This window comes from Pempheris klunzingeri, chromosome 6 (genome assembly GCF_042242105.1).
Source record: "Pempheris klunzingeri isolate RE-2024b chromosome 6, fPemKlu1.hap1, whole genome shotgun sequence".
Taxonomy (NCBI): domain Eukaryota; kingdom Metazoa; phylum Chordata; class Actinopteri; order Acropomatiformes; family Pempheridae; genus Pempheris; species Pempheris klunzingeri.
The window spans coordinates 10790701-10812455 of NC_092017.1; the positions used below are offsets into that span (position 1 = coordinate 10790701).

The 21755-nt window shown below is 43.4% G+C and overlaps 1 protein-coding gene across 3 annotated transcripts in view; it reads right to left on the reverse strand.

Moving 5' to 3' along the window:
* celf5a (cugbp, Elav-like family member 5a) overlaps positions 1-21755 on the reverse strand; it is a 178608-nt gene that overhangs the window by 76089 nt on the left and 80764 nt on the right. For all 3 annotated transcript variants that reach the window (XM_070832952.1, XM_070832951.1, XM_070832950.1), the window contains exon 3: positions 2478-2526. In XM_070832952.1, coding sequence (XP_070689053.1) covers positions 2478-2526 — 49 coding nt within the window. The remainder of the gene's footprint in view (positions 1-2477; positions 2527-21755) is intronic.

The following is a 21755-nucleotide window of genomic DNA, read 5'->3' on the forward strand; positions in this document are numbered from 1 at the left end:
CTGGTTAGAAGAATATGTTCTACTGTCTTTCTGTTAGATGACTATAGGCAGGCCGTTTCAATTTTTCCTGAAACAGTAACCAGGGAACGAGCACAGTTCTGGTCTAGGCCTGTCTGGTCTTAATAACAGTAGAGAGTTGCTCCTGGAGGAGAGCAGGTCCAGCAGGCATACAGCTACAGTAACAGGTCTTTCCCTAATGGACGCCCAACCTAGCATAGGTGATCTGAACAGTTCTCCTCATAATGAGATTAAGGGACTAATTAGTATGACTGTGTGTAGTAGGGTGACTGTGTGCACTGAGGAATATATGGCCCCTATCGGACTAGCAGTGTGGCCCCTGAGAGAGCAGGCCAGACTGGGTCAGTCCCTGGTGTACCCCCCCTCTACTGCACTGTGAGGCTAATTAATATTTTTTGCATCCGCTCTTCCAGCTCCTGTGCACTGTGCTGAGTTATAGTTCTGCGGTTATTGATCTGGATCCTGGCAACAGCAGGCAAATAAGGATCAAAATAACAAAAACTTAAGCTTGGCAGTTTTGACAATGTGAAATAAGGAGAGCAATAATTATAGGACCCTGAAATTGCAGACAGCACATTGAAATCCTCTTCAATCTTTTACAGCAAATAAGAAGCTAAGGCTTGTAAAAGTAGGCCATGGAGGAGCATCAGCAGCACCGTCAGAGACAGAACCAGATTCGGAGAAAGCCAAAATTATCTTTGCCAATGATTATCACAGAAGGAATTCAAGCCAGCAAATTAGAAGCAGGATGAGAATACAAGATTTGAAAGAAGAAAATCAGATCAATTCCCTTCTGCACATTTCCCGTCTCCTCCTTTCGCTTCTACCTCCTAACCCGTTAAAGTCACGCTAGCATTTGATTGCCCCTCGCGGCGCCACTCTGACCTGTTCATTTAAGATTATGTGCAACTCTCAGTTCTGTTCCAGCACTCATTTGCTCCTCAGTGGGGTCCCCATGGTTGGCCAGTAAGAGGACCCCATACTGACCAAAGTGTCCTGGGAGTTCTAAAACCGGCCACTCACAACCGAGTAAAGAGACAGCCGAGTGTCATTGTTAATGTGGACACATAGCACCACAATGGCAAAATCAATGGAGCTATAGGAGACATCAATCTTAACAGCACAAGACCCTTTTGCTTGTCTCACCACTGCTCTAAAGCTCTGAATGAATGTTTAAGAGAAGAAAGAAAGAAAGAAAGAAAGAACATAGAGGACTGACAGTGATCTTTATTGGCCTTTCCTCCATCCATCTCAAGGGGTTATGCTGTCCTTTGAAGATTGTGTGCATTTGACAGGCAGCCAAAGTGGCCAGCCATTCTAATTCACCCAAAACAGGCAGAGGTTTTTAGGTAAAGCCTCAGAAGTGCAGCACGGCAGCTGTATGCCGTTGGCATCGTGCTTGCATTTTCTCTCCCTGCCTGTTTTTCACTTCCAAATCTCTCCCTCTCTCCCTCCGCCCGGATGAGAGAGACTGAAAACAGCGTTCCTCCTTTAAACGACAGAAAGGCACTTGCTTTGTTATGGGGTGACACATGAGATGCACACCAAAAAAATAACAGCAAGGTTCATTATCTCTGCCACTGACTTGAAGGATGCCTCCTCATCCCATTAACATATATGCAGATAGGCAGTGAGTAAATGAAAGCCTCCAAAAACGGGAGAGATCAAAGACGACAGAATTAAGGCCAAGTAATGAGGATCTTGGCAAGAACCCTGAAAATGTATTGATTGTTTGGCAAGCTGTGTGTGCTCCTGCTCCATTTTCTCCTCCCTCTATACCATTTATGCTCATGTTTCAAACGCACACAGGCCAAGCAGTGTGGGCTTTAACATGTGGGCCTCTCTGTGTGGCTATGGCTCCAGTATTAAGCCTAATCACTATTTAATTTACAGTGCAATGATACAGTAATGTACTTGGCATGGGGAACAATAATGGCAGCAGGAGAGCCCATCACAGCCATACATTTTTTCAATAACACAGACTCTCAATCAATTATAACCAGAAAAAGGGCACATGCAGGATGAGTCTGTATGAGATTAATCCACAAACCCAAGGGATGTGAACCAGAAAGTAATAAAACAGCTACAATATGTATACAATGAGATTACATTTCTAGTGAATTTTGTCACAGACAGGCGGTCAAAACACGATGACATCAAATCTCTGTGCTTGATGTCACATAATGTGTCTAATAGACATTCAGACACAGTTTGCTTTGAGGTATTTGGAAAACTTTGTTGCAGTGATCAAACTGCAACCATTATGCATGTAGGTGCAGCAACATGAGAATGAATGGAATTGGGATAAGATAAAAGACAAAAAGAGTGTTGGCTGAAGAAATATTGCATTGAGAGCAATGGAACAGATGAGATCAGAGGGAAAGAATGAAAAGAATTAGCCTAGATAAGGTAGATGAAAAGGGGACATGAATAAATGATGAAGAAAAGAAGACAACTACCTCCACGGCTCTCGCTGTCAGCCGGTTTCACCTGGATGGGGCGAGTCATCTGGAGGAGAGAGGAGAAAGAGCAACAGACGGGTTAGCGCTGGTGACTCGGGCTGTCGTTGCTACAACAAGAGGCCACAAACCAGAGGTGTCAAGGCTCTCTCTCCCATACTAATAGCTGTTCTGCGATACTGATCAAAGTGCCTTGGCTGGAGAGGAAACCAAAACACCATCACGTAGCTAAGTTGACTTGACAATGTAGTGTTTCTGCTGCCTATTATTCAGTGTAAACAAAACAAGTCGACTCTCTTTCACCATTTAAAGTACAATGTGTGTGTGTAAGTGTGTGTGTGTGTGTGTGTGTGTCCATTCGCATTTGTGGTATGCCATGGCAGGTGCGTGGAGAGGTTGCAAGGCTGCATATGTGTGTCGAAGTGATAGAGGCCCAGGCAGTCCTAATAAAAGTGAATCCAGCCACAGGGGGAGAGAGATCAATGCAGGCCTATTGATCCAGGCCCTTGGGCTGTGGAGAGTGTCTGGCTGGGAAGGATTCTCTGGTTAGGAGGCTCACTCTAATCCACTGGACCCTGATAAGAATGGCATTGCCTGGATTAGATGCCTCTGTCATCACAGTCTTTGTGTCACGCTCTCCTCCTTCCCCAATTTTACCTCCTTCTTTTTTCATTATTGTTGTTCAAGTTGAACAATTCCACCAGACTTGGGCGCGATTTGTTTGGAAGAGAAGTTTGAAAGATGTAGCTGTGATTTACAAAATGTTTATTGCGGCTCCAGCACACCGTTTTTGTTTTTTTTTAATTGAATATAGGCCTCAGAGTCACATATTAGCACACACACACACACATATAATATGTATATATAAACTGTAGCTGACTATAAAGCTTACGAGATCATATCAGCTTTATGATGCCAGTGCCCCTCCTTCCATGGTTCAGTCCAAAACAAATAGATTTAGCAATAAAAAACGCACACATTTTAATAAAATTGGGGCCAAAAGTGGCACAATTTTATAACAAGATTACTGGAACATAAAAGCTACCCCTTACCACACTCAGCCATTTACAGTAAACCATTTGTAGTTGCTATTTAAGCATCTCTTTATTGCTACAAACTGCCATTACCGGACATCCCAGACAGATCTCTGAAAACCATCTAGCACTATCCTGATATTTTTATACCTACATATGTATATTTCCGTCCATTGCACTGTCATGTTTCTTTTTTTTTTTTCTGTTTCTCAATTCCAGAGCAGGGCTGAAAAGGTCAGATTTAAAGACAGGGCAGTCCAATAAAAGCATGACATGTTCAAGGAGAAACACCATAATGGGATTTTAAAATGTCTTAATAACATGCTGATATATGGGGGAGAGGCCCAGGCCCGATTCATTAAGTGCTAAGTGTATCCATTTTCACCTTGAGGAACTGAGTAACCTTCCCTCACTGAAATTATTCCATAAATTTACCCATCGTAAATAATAACTAGCACTGGCTAAGTCTTTGTAGGAAAACAGGGAGGATGTTATGCTTGTGAAGGTTGAGGTTTTTGCTCCTTGTTTCTTGGCTCGCTCCCCATCCTTCTCCCTCCCTCCCTCCCTCTACAAGTGCCTTCTTTTTTTCCTGTACAACACAAGCAAAGTAACCCTACAGTATGCTAATGCCAAGCCACAGGGCGCACTGCTCCACAGCATGTACGGATAGATTACAGAATCAACTGCGACACTATCGCACACATGTTCAAAGCAACCTCTGAGACAGCAACATCTCCGAATGGGGGGAAAAAAACATCCGCAAGACAAATTCACAGATAACTTTACAACCCTCTGCTCCTTCACAACAGCCCAGGAACTCTTTGAATTTGCCTTTGACATGTCAAACGGACAAAAGATGCTTCCATCCTGCCAGTTGATTTTTTCTCAAATGCACAATGGTGGAGGCCAAATCGCGGATGTGGCTTCTCTAAACATGCTATGATCTCAGCCATCGCTACAGGGTGCCTGTGTGTGGGAGGCAGCTCTCTCTGAAGCTAGTTACTGTTCAGCCTCCAACATGCCAGCTTAATGGTCTACTTATTTGCCCAAGAGCAATGCATCATGGTCCTGAACAGTCACTACCGATGACTCTCAGTTTGTCCCATTCCCCTTGAACACATATGAAGAAAATTGTGTAATGCCAGCAGAAATAAAGTGCACATCGCGAAACACACTTGTACTATATGCATGTGCACAGACATGGTGACTTCAAGTAGAATTCATCAAGGGCTGCTGTTGCCAAGGAGACCATTCATTAACTCCTGATACCGTGGAGTATGTTTTCACTCTGTCTTTGGTGGGCTGGAGCTAGCAGCTTCTCGACACACCCACAATGAACAGAGTGAAACAGCCACCGCTGCTGTGATTGTAATGTTTTTCAATTCTCCATTCATTGAGCTGAGGGAGTGGTTAGGTGAGGGAGGAGGAGCGACAAAGAGAAGCAGGAGAAGAGGAGGGGAGAGATTGTGGGAAAAGACAACAGGAGATGGAGAGAAGGGTGATAGATACAGTGGGCACAAAGAGAAAAGAAAGCCGCCTGCAACTCTTAGATAAGATTGCCTCGCTGCTGAGTGGCGTTTCTACTGCTCCGACTCCACCCTCCTGCCTCTCACTTTCAAACGCTTACTGAAAAAGAGGAGCACAATTGCACCGTGCAAGCACTGTAGATTTACAAATGGACCACCTGCCTCCCCATAGACAGCCCCCATTCGGCCGCCCTGATATTCTGTTTCCTTGCCATGTTTATCTACCTGAGGACATGAATTTGACTTAAGCACCTTTACTTATTCAGCAAAGCAACAAACCAGACATGACATTCCTCTTGTTAAAATAATGAAAAATTCATATTTCGAAAGAAGACTGCTACGGATGTTCTCAATTCATATGCGATATAATCGAGGAGGCACAAACAATTTTACTCGTACAAATATTTGCTCTCTCTGAACTTGTTTAGTAGTATTGATGCGATTGATGACCAGTGAGGAAAACATAGCTGTAGTCCCCTGAAAAACACTTTCAGATAGATACTGTTTGTGCTCGTATCAGCCCTGCAAATCACATATTATACACATCACTGTCACAATGTATGTTGTTGAATGTGTTTATTACACGGCTTTTCACAACATTTTATGGTATGTTATGTCTGTATAGCAGACCATTGCTATGGACGCAGCTCTGATAGCAGAGGCAATAAAATCATTTTTAAATCAATAAAAAAAGATTTTAAAAATCAATATTTTATGCCAAATTATTGATTTCTTTAGTATGAAGCCATGTAATAAGCGGGCTAATGTATAACAAGCTGCTCACTGTGCATTATCCCTTACCTGTTTTATGAAAACAAAGCTTGCGGACACAAGAGACCTGCAATTTTTTATTTATTTTTTTTAAAAGGGGAAACAGAAATAGAAGGGAATATAAACCAATTACAATAACCTAGTGTGTGGTCATGCAGTCAAGAGACTCATTTGCCAAGAGTGCGCTGACGTATGGTGCATGTATGTGTTGGTGAGAAGCTCTAAAATTGTGTAAATAATGTGTTGAAGAAACAGAAAAATATGGTGTAGGGCTGTGATGGTAAAAACAAGTCTATTTTTATCGGGCTTTACAGTCCATTTATGCTATTAAAAAACATGTACAAACAACATAGGATGAACTGTGAACAAAACTGTGAACAGAGCTGTTAATTATTGGACACACATAAAGGAAACTCCCCATATGTTCAACGGACTGCCCCCAGTTTGGAGAAACAGGCAGGATCATCGGCACCGAAGCAAAGCAATGTAACATTACTGCTACAGGCAGGGTTGCAGCAAAATGTACTTTAGGCACCTTAAAAAGGCCCAACTAAAAAAAAATCAATATCAGTTTAACTTTATGCCATATTAGGAATATTTTCACCATTGTACTTTACCTTCAGACAGCCCTTTCCTTTGTCACTACATGTTCTCAACCATATTCCTATGCATGCTACTCCTATGCTGTTTGTATGGCTAAGAAAAGTTCTGTTTCTCCAGAGGGCCCTGAATATACCATGGAAGACAGTCAATGATGAAAGCTAAACAATGATTAAATTGTGTTCCTATTACATATCGCACACCATATGCAAATGTCAATGAGCTCAATCTCAAGTTAGATGTTACATGAATGCAGTATTTCGGAAATACAGTTATTGCCACAGTCCTAATGTGGTGGGAACATTAAGCCATTGGTTCTTTTGTAAAGGCCATAACCAGGTTGAAGTGAATGGGAGCTGAATGTTTTTGACTCATCTGAATAAAGAAAAGTCTCTGATGACTCACAACACAGTGGCTTCACAACCTTCAAATGAGTTACTATGTTTCATCCTTCTTCTCTAGTAGAAAATACGTTTTTTGTTTTCAAGCCCTTCTCGCTCCACAAGCTGTGCTGCTCTGAGGGCTTTGACAAATCTATAGTTCCATATGCTTTTATTTAGCCGGCCCATTTGTCCAGTTAAGCCTCCAGTCAGTTGAATTAAAGCTCCTAGCAGTAGTATGCTGCAGTTTTATATGGAGGGTAAGGCGGAATCCCGCAGGCTGACAGTTCATAATGTAGTGTGCAATAGGCCTGCAATATACACACAGTGCCTGTTTGTTTGTCTGTTTCCTGTTAGCCAGTCTTCAAGACTGATGGTCTGCTATTCTGTAAATAAAACTACAAATTGTTGGCCAAAATGCCTTAGACCAGCATATGAACAATACAGAGATCTATGCTTTCTCTGACTTTATCATACTTCAGTACCCTAGTAAAGTTTGGCCTGGCTGGGGAGCAAACGTCCCTCTACCAAAACTATTATTAGCCACAAAAAGGACCGAAGGCCCTGGGCTCCGGCCACAAAAGACATTCCACCGTCTGATATCAAATTACACAGAGCAAGTCAAGGAACTGTAGTCAGGACTTGGCCTGTTAGTAGTGTGGAGGATTTAGAGTCTACTGTTGGCACTCTCTACGACAGTAATGAGTTCATGACTAGTAGAGTTTAGCGGGATTGAGAAGTACAGAGTCCCAGACTCCACACTGCTGAAATCCCACAGAGGGCCAGTAGCAAGACAATAATACTGCTTTGGAAAGACTTTCAAAGACTTGGTGCAATTCCAAGCCCCAAACTTTGCTTGCCTTTAACTTTGACGTTATCCAAAAGGAGGAACCTCCCGTACAGGAGGATGCAGCAAATAGAAATAAAACTGCAGTAAATCTTGTCCTCGTTTTGCAGAAGCTCATCTCTCAGCAGTAAAAGTCTTTTTACAACAGTTATGGAACAGCACTTACTTACAGTGCTTGCAATAAAATAACTCTAATAGACATACAATATGTGTGATGTCTGCTGGCCTTCATTCCGGTTTAATATAGAGTAATGTTTGCCCTGGGATCATTAATATGTATTAGTGGGCCATCAAAGCTCATGTTGCTGTACTGCTCAGTAACAGGAGCATAAACAGTCCCCTTCTGACTGGGCCGTCTCTGCTGATATAATTAATATTTCCAATTATTGATCTGAGGGAGTGCTGAGTGGTGGCTGTCCGGGGGCCCCAGTTCCAGCTAATAAATCTGTACTGTATACAGTAGGAGGGAGACAGAGGGACTAGAGCAGAGAGAGAGCCACGGTGTAATGATTTATAGTTATGACGTGCTTCATTGCAATCACAATAATTGTCCATTAACAATAAAAAAAAAATCACAAATTACAAACAAAGATCGAATTTTAAAGGCTTGCTCAAGCTCGGTAATTAACTATTTCTTAATACTGTGAATTAAGTGGATATGAAAAGACCTTTTTACATGGAAATGTGATGCACTGTGGTGTCTTTTCAACACATTGTTACCCAGCTAATAGACCACTTTCACAATGTTACGAGTTTTTTGTAATAAACAGGTCATTACAATTTACCTGTGGTCCTTCACCATAAACCTCTTTACATGGCATGTTATCTGTGGGGTGTTCAGGCTAGATGAAGGTGGAGAATGCAGTTTTGTGTCTCCACCTGTTCTCTCACACATCCTCACATACATAATGTGTGCTGTATATATGGAGAGAGATTGTTTAAGTGGAGTTCTTCATACTTTATTACCTTTGTTATTTTGTTACAAACTGGAAGTCACTTGGGTGACATTTCTAAACTGAAAAAAAAACAACCTTTATCCTTGTTTACCACAGAGAGGCAGTAAGAAATAGCTTTAAACAAAAATAACATTTCCTGCTGTATGTTTCATGTGTACATGGAAAATTACTACCTCCCACAGATCTCAAGTGTTCACATGTAAGCTTTCTGAAATTCAAGGTCTGATTAAATAGGCACGCTGACTTACACATGACATGTTTTTAGAAGTGTAAGTGGCCATCTGCTTGTGACTGAAGTACGTCTGTTGATGGACTCATCCTGTAGCTGCCCTGCGTGAATATAGCGAGTCTATGTGAGCCTGTTCATGTGTGCTTCAATTCACGTGAGCAAATGTTTGTGGGAGTGAGGTCTAATTTACCCATATGTGAAAATGTGCTGGCGGCAGCAGTGTGGTGGTCCTGATAAGAGGCATCAGTCAGTGGTGGGGAGATGGCAGCCACTATAAGCTTTGGGATTCCTATCAGAACCAACAGGATTTAGAGCTTGAGGCGCTGACATGGACTGACAGACACCTGCGGACCTCAGCTTGTCCGTATCACATTTTATGAAGTTCTGCTCCATGATGCTATATCCATTTTAAATAGGAAAAAAATACAAACTCGCATTCTGTAAAAGTGAGTTTTATCATGCGAAGACAAAAATGCACGCTCTTGTTGATAAAGTGCAATTTGTTTTTGTTATTTTTGTAAAACCAAATGTTACTTTTTTCAAAGGCTAAATAGCTCCTTTTGGAACTAAACTGTTGATATCCATCTGTTACACTGAACGCTTCTTGTAGTACACAAATTAGTGATGAGGCACAGCTAACTCACAAACATGTGCAATCTGTAGTACCATTACTACTAGCACCACCACTACATCTCTGATTAAGGGCATTAGACCTTCTGTTGTCTGATGCCATCCAAGTTCCTGTTTATCTCTTCCCCCAAACCACTAACTGCCTCGCAGAAACAGCCTGAAGTTCATCTACCGAATGCTTTCCAAAAGGCTTTCCAACCCTCTCTATTATCATAGCTTTACTAGCTGAAGTGGTTGGCCAGCTGTCTGACTGCTACAGCCCTCGTTACACAGACAGCAGAACTCAGCTCTCATCGAGATTTCATGAAGGTGAATGTCACACATCAAAACCACCTCATTTGTGGCGCCCCATGACTCAGCAGACAGAGCTACATGGCATGAGCTGCTGTTGGTTCTCATCAAACTCTTTATTACTTCTGTGCAGAGTCTGATTAAGTCAAAATACCACATAAAAACCTCACCCTCCACCTCTGAGTTTGCTTATCACTGTCACAGCCCTTCACACAGACACCGCGCCTCACTCTCACGCCATGCTTGTCCCTCTACTTGATTATGTCTTCCTGTCTTGAGGAGTATAAGCTCTCCACCAATACTTGTATAAGAAACTCTGAGTCCTACAAGACTTGTGCAGTGGACTAGGGTATGTGGGTGACAGAAACAGTGTGCAATCATGAGGGGGAGTAGATAGGGGGATTGAGCTAATGCCTAAATCCTGTCCTACTGAGCCTGTAGCGGGGTGTCCAAGAGATAAAGAGAAACAGAGGGAGAGAGGGGTAAGAGACGGAGAAGGGGGGAGGGAAAAGGATCATTGAGAAGTGACAGAAAAGGGAAAACTAATGAAAAGGTGATTGAGACGATGAAGAGATTGAGAGTGAAGAGTGGGTGGGTATTAATAAATAATAAAAGAAAGAGAAACAAAAAGACCAAAAAAAATCCTTTTTCCTCCCTCTCCTACCCCTCCTTTCCTCCACTTCCTGACTTATGAGCCACACTTTGGTTATCAGGGGAAGGGCATCACTCCCAGACATCTTTGGCACGGCTGCTTTTCAAGCCCAGAGAGCTATTGACATGGCGTGTTACTGTAATGCGTGAAGCAGTGGGAGACTCATTGTAAATCTGTGTCAACAAATGCTGGAGCAGCAGCAAGCTCAATCTCTCTCTCTCTGTGTCTGCCTCGCTTTGCCTCTCTCTTGCATTTACCGACCTATCTAATGAATCTTATCTGCACAGCACACTGGAGGCTTAAGCTTTTGGTGGGCTCACATCTCTCCCACACACACAGACACACTCTCTCTCTTTCTTATTCTGCTCGCTGTTTGATGTGGTTTACGCTCTTCAGTTCATTTTGAGGAACTGTCCTTAGAAAGATAAGATCATGACGACAGGCCCAACCCAGTGGCTTCAGAAGGGCAACATCACGCCAATCCCAGCATGCACCACAGCGAGGGTCTGGAGTGAGCAGGAAGTAGTGAAATGGCAGAGGATATGTTCCGTGACAGAATTACAGATCTGGAGTTGTGTGAGGCTTTAATGCTTTAAGGTGCCCTTATGCACCGATGCCACGTCCCCTATCTGGCTACTGCCTTGATATTTGCTTTGAAGATTATGTACTGCCAGACCGTCAGCAAGTTACGGCTACGGTAATGATGTACGACATCTTGCACAGCGTGTGCACATGCAGGCACTCCATCGCATGTAAACTTAGGGCTTGGTGATCATATATATTACATTGAGCCAAAGCGTTCCCACACAAAGCATATGGCATCTCTCTCCAGTACCAGTTCGTCCCAGCTGTAGTTTGTCCAACATTTGAGTCACTGTCTTAATCTGAGTTTGGATTAAACCCACAGAAATGACACAAGCAACGTGATTAGTTGTTGTATTTAGGATTAGGTGTGATTCATCGTTGTACTTTCGGGTGCATTAAGGGAGTAAGATACAATTGACAACTTGCCTACAGAATCAATTTTCTGAACATACTGACACGAATTAAATTAAGTCATGAGAGATACATAATGTCAGTTTCTGTAAAATTTCCATTTGTTTCACGGCCCTACATGCATTCAACCACACTCATACAGGCTTATACATGGAGACACACAAACAAACGCACACACACCCTTAGCTGCATGTTTCCTTTACCCTCGGTGTTGAGCCCAGAATGCTCCTGCTGCTGTCACAGCAACTCCAGGATTGTGACAGATTACGGCCTGCTGCCCTGACCAATAGGAGCCAAGAAGTGTTGCCTGCCCACTGACTCATAATTCTTGGCATACCTATGCCGAGTTGACGTTTCTTTAATGGTCCCTAGACCTCCAGTAGGCATCCTGGTCCTGAGCACTATGATTGCCTATTAGCAATTCACCAGCACTTGCACTTTTCTAGCCCTTCACTCCCTATGCCACCCCTCCTAGGAGGAGAGAGGACCAGAAGAAGCCAGAGGGGTATAGAGATAGATGGAAAGAAGAAGGGAGAGGGATGTAGCCAAGCATGTTAGCTTTGAATTGGAGAGATGTCTGTGGGGTGCCAGAAACAGAGGGACAGACAAAAATTGAGACAGGAAGAGAAAAAAAAACTGTCAGAAATGACAGTGAAACATTACCTCCCTCAGCCAATCACTTAGCTCTTTTTCTCCCTTTCACTGTACATATGCTTTCAGTCACACCCTCTTCCCCAAATCCTGCTGTCTATTCTGATATACCACTAGAGAGCTTCTCCATTCAGTCCCATTAACCAGCCACATCTGCCATAGCTGCAGATCAGTATGACATACTGCTTATTAATGATCGCATGATCGACAGTTTGTTATCCTATAGGACCATTGTCAAATTGGTGAAATCTGGACTCTGCACCATTGCCTGGTTTGTGTGTGTGTGTGTGTGTGTGTGTGTGTGTGTGTGTGTGTGTGTCCATCAAAGGGAGGATTGGAAGAAGGAGCCAGAGCTCACAGGATCGACACAGGGCCAGCCTGCTCTGTCCATCTGCTCTGAGCTTCATTCCCAGCATATCAATACCCCACATCTCGTACACACACACACACACACTCACAAACACACACATGAACACAGCATTCTGTCACCTGCGACTTCTGCTGGTTCCATCACTCTCCCACCACTACAGCCCTTGGCTGTAAAGCCTGCTTATGTTTCATCCTGACACTTAGAGAAAATCCCTGCTTGTCTATAAGCGTATTCAGTATCAAACAAAAGGAACAGGCCTGTCTTCTAGTCCTGTCTCTCGTCTCCTCTGCCTCCTCCTCTCAAGTCTGACGATGCAACACCATAAAACTGTTTGCTAAATAAACACAAAAACCCCTCTCACTGTGCCTGGTTCAACCTTGAACTACACAGAACCTGAGGGCCAGACAACCGGTACACCAGCCCGACCTCTCGCCATTTCTCCCAATCTGCAGCAAACACACTCTGACGAAGTGAGAACAAGAAGCACTGGAGCGGAAACACATTGGAAGTGTCTCTGCCAACTCCCACTCCACACTGCCTCCCATGGCCTTGGGTGGCTTATTTCATTGGTATGGTTTGGAGTGGGTGAGTGGATGTGGTTTGGGGCAGTGCTTATGTGTGTGTTTATGTCTAAATTTGCTCAAAGTTAGGAGCACAGAGGAAATAAAAGAAGTTGTGTCATGTTCTGTAAAAGGCAGAGGTAGGGATTTCTGAAGACGTGGACATTTAGATGACCCATGATCCATTTACACTGCAGAGTGATCTATGGTTTGGGAGAATAGGGGAGGAATTAGTGTCTTGTAGAATAATAGGAATCCTGTCCTGTATATATTTCAGATATTCAGGATACATGTTACGCATAAATGCACGCACGCTCTGAAAATCCTCTAACTGACTGAGGGCTAGAGGTCTTTAATGAGTCCAGTCCAAATCATATTCAGTCTAACTGGGTTCGGGTATAGTTCCAGTCTATGTCAATGTGTCAACTATCCAAGCATATTAAAACAGACTCACTATTAACTCTGATCACATGGTGCGTCATATTGATTACAGAAGAAAAGTAAATTTTTTGAGGCAAGATAGAGCGTGTGGACTGTAAAGTGCACTGCACTGATTGGTAGGAAATTGTTTAGTCTATTTCAGACCAGTTCTGACTGTCCTTGGATCCCTTAATCCCTTAATACAGTGGTTGGCAACTAGCGGCCCGCGGGCCAAAACTGGCCCGCCACCAATAATACCTGGCCCGCCAGGTGAAATTGATTTTAAAAAAATGTTTAAAAACATATATAAAGTAATATAAAAGTAATTGGCCTGACTCAGACCACTGATAATGACTCCATGCACAGCATCCGACAGTGCGTCTATGCGCCGGGAAGCTGACCTCGCAGAGAGAGGCACCTGTTTCACCGAGGCAATCACGCCATCCATTGATTTATCAGTAGCCAGCTCCTCCAAACCAGCCACCATCACTTCTTTAAAAACTTCTGCATCAGTGAATGGTTTGTTGTGCCGGGTGAGAACCCATGCTGCTTTAAGGGACGCACTTGTCACTTTTTGCTGCGCTGTGAGTCCTCGAACCAGGATCTTGCTGCTGTGCGCATATCCAGCTGTTAGTGCGCTAAGTTTCTGCTTCCGCGCCTCTGTCTGGAGTGGATAAGCTTCTTTGAAGTTTCCATGCTTCGTTTCGTGGTGCCTTCGGATATTATATTCCTTGCAAACTGCAACAACCTCATTGCAGATGAGACAGACTGGCTTGGAATTTATAAAATCAGGTAGGATGAATGCATAGTTTTCTTTCCACTCTTCTTTGTACGTCCTACCTTCACTATCAACTTTTCTTTTCATTGCTTTTGACAGTGACACTTTTTCTTGCTAGCTAGCGATCTCTAGCTAATGTCTCACACAACATTATCTCAGCATAAAAACAATAACAGCATCAGGATGTCACGCGAGAATAGGCTGCTTTACTAATGGATAGCCAAATAATTATGTCCTTAAAATGATTAATACGTCAGTTAGGCTCAGAGAAGTGTTTATTACTTAAAATTGTAATTATTTAACCGTTAAGTCTTAAAGGCAGTGTGTGTGAGTGATTAAGTGATTAAAGACAGCAGCCTTATTATCGCCAGGTTACTGTCTGTTTCATAACGCAGCAGTGTGGAGCCAAAGCAGTAACAGTAATAACAGCCTGTAGCAAATTAATTAATTTAAAATAAATAACTTTATTAAATTACGTTGTTGTACAAGATAAAATAGTATAGATGAGAAAAAAAAAAGTTTTTCTAGTAGGAAAGACAGGTTTGCCTGTCGAAGATGTCATTTTGGCCCACCATTGAGTTGGTCAGAAAAAATTTGGCCCTAGGCCAAACTTAGTTGCCGACCCCTGCCTTAATATATGCTTTTCAGATTCAGGTAGGATTTCCACTGGTCTTTTTCAGATGGGGTCCAAAATTTTATACCCCTGAAGATTTCTGTTGAGGTGTAATGGAAGTGAGCTCCCACAAAAATCTTCTACAGTGAGAGACAGAGGTCCTTACAGGTGCCAAATGTTGGACCTAAAAACAGACCTGTAGGAAACCAGCAAAAATGTATTCAGTCAGACCTAAATGTCTGACCCCCCAAAAATATAGATTACATAGATTACAAATTAAATATTTTTCGCTGTGATTATGATGCACCAAGTGATCATAGCTGATGCTGAGTATGGATGGATTCATCAAGATCCACAACGATATTAGATTGGGTCTTCGGTTGGGTGTCAGTTCATTAGAACCAGGTGGACCAGTGAAGACCTCTAGTGAGAGAAAGACCATATCATCCAGTTATGGCGCCCAAACTTGAGGTGCAATCAAAATGCCACACACCTGTCCACCCCCCTCATCCCCACCACTATCCTTAAACCACATCCTCCACCATTTTTACAGCAGCATTCTTGACAGCCTATCACCTTACTTGCCCCTCGTGCCTTACCATCCCACCATCCAGGGACATTTGTATGCATGCATGTATTGATGAGCAGGTATTAAATTTAAATATGTTTTTTTTTTCAGTCAACAGTTACTGATGTAGAGCTAATGCAGGCAAAGAAGAGAAAGACAGAGTCAGGGAGGGAGACAGGGAGACACTCTGTGCACTCTGTTTGAACTCGAGCTGAATCACACTCAGAAGCCTCCCACACTTCTGCCTGTTCTTGTCTTAGCTTTTATTATTTATTAATTAATTCATTTAAATGATGTCCATCTGAGCACATTCATCCAACAGTTGGGACTTAAAGGTTTAGCATTGTGCAGTATAGGACTTTAAATCCAACTGAAATTACATTTGGGACTCGAGATGCATTCTCTCTTTCTTTTCCATCCTCCTCACCCCGGCAGTCGTGAGGTGATGTTGTGTCTTTCGCTTCATGAGGTCACGAGTGTTTTCCTCAATTCTTTGGCTCTGAAGACAGTCCTGGGAGCTCTAATGGCCTGTTCACACTCTCTGCTTTGCATTATTTCAAAACTGCAAATACCAAGGGGCCATGTCAAAGAAAGAGCCATCCGCAAGCACTTAACAATGTAACCTACATACACTCAAGCACAGACAGAAACAGGGATACATAAGTCACCAAAGCATGAACATAAAGTTCATGCACGCACACACCACCACTTCACAGACAGGACATGGGGGGGCTCTTAGCTCAAAGGGGGGGGTCACACAGGGGACACTTTATTTGCTCTCAGACTATGCCACCCGCAAAGCTGAGCCAATATGGTGTACAGTACTGATTCCAAAGTAAAGAGGACAGAGAAAAAAGGAAGACGAGTGCAGAGAAAATGAAACGGCCAAAGAAACTGATTTTGCCTCATAGTTCATCTTCATCTAGGTGCCCTGTCCCAAACCCCAGTTCATGAAATAAGTCCTGCTGAAAATCAATGGCAGTCCGAGCTGTGTAAAGGTCAGCCATTCAGCAGCGCTGGCCTTGGTGGACCAGTCAAGCCCAGGCTTGTACTGTGAAGCTCAGCTAAGTAGAATTAATGGGGGGATCGATTATTCTGCACACAACTTAAATTGAACTAAGCAGAGAATCATTTTAAGGCAGGAACTGTACCATGACGTAGAATGAGATGCATTTGCCACACAGCCAACCCCAGAACCCATTTAGCATGCACAAAGCAAAGGGTGGGAATAAAAAAGAGATTTTTAAATGAGGGATCTCACACACACTCTCTCTTTCTCTCTCTCTCTCTCTTCATCTCGGCCTTATCTCTGCCCCTCGTCTCCCTTCTTTTTGAGTTCACCCTCTGTACAGTAACCTCCTGATAATACCCTGAACCCATCCAGGATCCAACTCGTAGATTTGATACACAGAAGGACTTTTCTTCTTTTTCCTTTTCCTCCCCCTTCACTCCCAGTCCGCCTTACCTCTTTTTTTTTTTTTTATTTCATGTCACCTCCGGCACCTCATTCTTCTTGTATTTTTCCCTTGTTTAAAACAAAATCAATATGGAACCGGAGGAGACAAATCAACGTATGGTGGCACTGCAGGGGGAGGCCCAGCAGGATCCACTGGTCACATGTTCCTCGCTCGCTCGTTCACTCTGTGCTATGGGGGAGGGGCGGAATAAGTGAAAGACGGAAGGGCGGAAGGGTGGAAGTAAAGATGTAAGGCTTGACTTATGGAAGGATGAAATGATAAGAGACCAAAGGGCTGGAGAGCGATGAAAGGGAGCTGGTAGGGATGAAACAACGCTCCAATGGGAGGGCATATGGAAGGAGAAGTGAATGGAGTGAGGGATGAGAGGAAGAGAGAAGAGGAGTGGGCAGCAGTAGGGGTGGGGGTGGGGGTGGGGGTGGGGGTGTGGGTGTGGGTGGTGCTGGTGGTGGGGGTGCGTATCATGGAAAATTCTGCTCCAGTGACTGGAGTGCAGAACGGGAGCCCTCATCTATAATGTATATCATGGATCCGTGAGAGATTTTCATACATATAAAATGGAGCAGCACCAGGAAGTGTCTCGCTACCACAGAACAGCCGAGAATCGCCCGTGGGGGCAATTTCAATATTCTGTTCTGTTTGTACTTTCATACTGTTAATTCACATATACCCCTGTGTTCCTTAGCGTTGCTTCATACTGTGCAAGTCAAAAAGGATTAAAAGACTCCATGACTATATGTAAACACATTTTATTCAAAATTATTCAAATACCTCTACAACGAAAGACGGCGTATTTAACCTCTCTTTACACTTAAAGAGAACGTGCTCTATACTAACAACCTAAAAATAACAGCAATCTCAATTTAGAAAAGTTAAAGTCAAGTTTTTGAAATACAATAGACAATAGATGATACATAGCACTTATATATCCATCATAAGACCTCGTCTCTCCCTCCGGTCTTGCATTTCTTTCTAAACAACTTGGACAGCCAACATAGGCATCATGTGGGAATTGGGAAAAAATGAAATAAATAAACATGACAAGTGGCCACTTAGCCACAGCCTCCCTCATTGAAACCTGATGAGGGCCCTGTCTCAGCTAACTTCAACAAACGCTAAGTGACATGCTTAAGTGGGTTCAGGTTGCGCATCCGGGGTAATTCAGTAAAAATACAAATGAGTCTGGCTGGGAAAACAGATCACTATGCACTCATTCAAAATAGGAGAGAGAGAGAGCCAAGGAGCGAGACAGAGACTTTCATTTTCTTTTCTCTGTCCTTCAGAGGATTCTCTCGGCCTCACATCGACTGTCTGGCACACACACACACACACAAAGCCTTGCCCAGCCATAAACAGCACTATATAGACCCGGTGATTTCCCTCATTGGGAATCGATAACAAATAACCTCACTTTTCACTGGCCATTATAGTCGGTGTCGACCATACCCAGTTGTCTTTATCTGCACACCAGTGTCACGCCTGACCTTGAGCTCTCAGCTCTCCTCTCTCTCTGCTCCCCAGGTAGATTTCAAGCAGAGGTGTTCGGTCCTGGTTTTTGGATAGGTTCAAATTGAGCCCTGTGGGAGCGAGGAGCAGGGAGCAGCCATCTCCCATGACAGATCAATGGTAGGTCTCACCACAGGGCAGGGGGCCAGCGCCTCGCACAACCTGCTAATAGAATCCCAATGTCATTGCTGACACTACATCGCCGGGGCTGCTGGAGGTTAGCCTGAGGTAGGACAGTAGGACAGCCACGGTTTAAAACGCCTTCAAGGTCTTCATGTTTCACATCCCTCTGCCGAGTGTGTACGTGCGTGTGTGCAAGTGTGTGCGGGACACATGCGGAAAAAAAAAACTAAAAAGAAGACAAGGACAGGAAAATTGTTGAACGTTGTTCCAAAGTATGGTGTGTTTATTAGGCACATTTGAGTTCCACTGTACAGATTCATTATATGATTCTTCATGAAAGGCAAGGAAGTCAGTGCGACTTTCTTTAGCCTCCTAACACTCCTCTTCATAGTCATGCATCCCTCTTATACTAAATTAAGGCTCTTGCCTTCTCTCCTTTTGCATTTTTTAAGTTCCCTTCTTCTCCCTCTCAGTTCAAAGATACAGTGGCAATTTTAGGCCTTCATTAACATCCCAGACATCCCGCCACAGTGTGGAGCAGTGAAACCCATGATTCATAGCACAAATCATTTCATATGTTCCACTTGCAGACAGGCTGCAGAGGCTGTTAAACCACTATAAACACCTATACACACACACACACACACACACACACACACATGCACACACAGATGTATGAGTGAGCAATGAGTGCAGGGTAAATCTTGGTCACCAGAGGAAACATGTCTCAGAGAGTCTTAAGAGCTCCTGATGAAGATGAAGAGAGGATTTAGACCTTTGCATATTTTACTCCTACTTTTACTCTCTCAGTGTTCTAATGTGTGTCACACATACCCCGCATATACACTACAGGACTTTAGAGTCTTTTCTGCTGCTCTTCTTTTAATGCACTTCCTCTTCAACACCCACACTAAAGTTTTGCAGCTTGAGGCACAAGTTTCAGAAACTTGTGGCTGGGGCTTGATAACACACCTGCTGTCGTGATGGGATCCATTTTGGGTTCTGGCCCATAGTGTTACAGGCATTTCTGACATGCACAGTACAATAGCCAACTCTGGCCAATGTAATGTGGAAGTGCACAAACTGTATCAACAGTTAACACTCAGTCCATTTTCTCTACAAACTTTAATTACCCAGTGACCCATCTTAGCCCACCCTCCTTCTTCCTGTCAGTAGGAGTCATGACATTTGCCAGTTACATAGCATGTCAGCCCCCGGGGGCAGATTGGGGATCCCAAGCAAACAGCTACTGTACGTTAATTAATTACCATGAAATTAGAGTAACATCTTTTCAAGTGGTTGCCTCCATGACACTCTGCCCTCCATTTTTCCATGACTGCACCCCATATGTCCCTTACAGTATCCCTGTACAACAGAGAGGAATGTGAGCACTGTCACTCCCATTCAGGGCAATGAAAAATAGTCAGTAAAGGAATCTCAGCACATGCACTTGAAGAAACCAATGAATTGACTTGGCCAGTAAACTGGCTGATATTAGCTTGATGCAAATGTATCAATATTAGGCTCTGAGTATTGTTAACAAATAAGAAATCACAGTAGAGAAATCCTACCACTGACGATCACAAAAATAGGCAGAACAACTATCAAATCACTTATTTATGGTCATATATTATGATTTCACAAAGCACAATGTGAATTACAAGGAAGTCAATCCAATATTCTTGGCAAAAATGAGCTTGACACTGAAGTGATCACACACAGAGTAACACCCATTCTCCTAAGTGAATCCAGATGTGTATGGACAGTTGGTTGATTATCGTCCTCAATGATGTAATCAAAATTCAAGTGTAAACCAACGTGCACACACACACACACACACACACACTCAGACATATGCATTCACAAACAAACACTTTGACAGTTGCGTAGAGACCAGGCAAGCAGAGAGAAGTTGCATGTGCTGCTGCCTGCATTAATTCTGTTAATGATCACAGAGGGTCAGCCTGCCTGTGATCCCTGTCCTACCATTAAACAAATAAAAACAACACTGATTACCAGGATGTTCACTGGATGCATCAATCTTGAGTAATTAGAGAGTGGTGTTTTGACTCTCTCCCCTTTTCTTTTCCTCTTTCGCTTGCTTATACCAAAGTGAGGCAGCAGCGGCAGACTCCTTTTAATGAACTAATAAGGGTGCGTGCTTGGCTAGCCAAGAATGAGACAGGAAAGAGACAAATAAGTGGGAAGAGAGGTTGCTTTACCAGCTAAATAAAGCCGCCACGAGCACTAGCTCTGTCGCCTTTCTCCACGAAGGATCGTTGCTCTCTTTTTTAGAATAGAGGAAAGTAATACTGAAGATACCCAGTGTGTGAGTGTATATGTGTGTGTGTGTGTGTGTGTGTGTGTGTGTGTTGTAGCCCAGAAAAGGACACAGCTGTCACATTAAGATCATGCAGGCCTGTAGCATTAATCTGTCTTGTAAAACCTAAAGTAGAGACCTAAAGTACTGTGGTACTTAGGGCTGTAGCATGCTTATGTGTGTGTGTGTGTGTGTGTGTGAGAACATATGAGTGGTTGCATGTCTATGGGAAGAGTGAGATGAAGATGCTAGTAGGGCATATGGCTCCAGATTCAAATCCAGATGCTCACATAAACCAGTGGCGTGAGGCTGTAGCTGGGAAGGGAGCATGATGGGGGAAGAGAGGGAAAACATGGGGGGATGAAAGGAAGACCGGAATGGGATTTAAATAAGAGTTGAATAGAAAATGAAGGAAATTAAAAGAAGAAAGGGACAAAACTTAAAAGAGAGGGGATGAAAGATAAAAAGTGCGGCACTGGATGTTGCGTCCAACATACATTTCTGCCTGATCATGAGCTGGGTTGCTGCTTACACTGCTGTGCTGAGCTGTAATATTCCCACACCGTGATGTGCAAAATTGACTGTGCTGTTTGTGTGCTATTCTAACCTGACTGTATTGTTGCTGTGCTATTCTAACCTGACTGTATTGTTGCTGTGCTATTCTAACCTGACTGTGTTGTTTCTGTGCTATGCTGTGCAATGCTGTGCTGCGCTGTGATAAGCTGGCTATGTTGTTTCTTTGCTGTGCTGTCCTGGGTGGTGACAGCCTCAGCCACTGACAGGTCCTTTAAATTCACCACTGCCAATTAGAGTCACTCCAGACCTGGTGGTGGGTGCGTGGAGGAGGAGGGGAAGTGAAAAAACTGCTGGGACGATGGTTGCAGGCCTGACAGGCCTGATGTGGAGATGGAAATGCGGTAATTTGGAGTAATTCGGCAACTCGCTGGCGCTTGCCTTGCCTGCCTGTCTGTCTGTCCGCTGA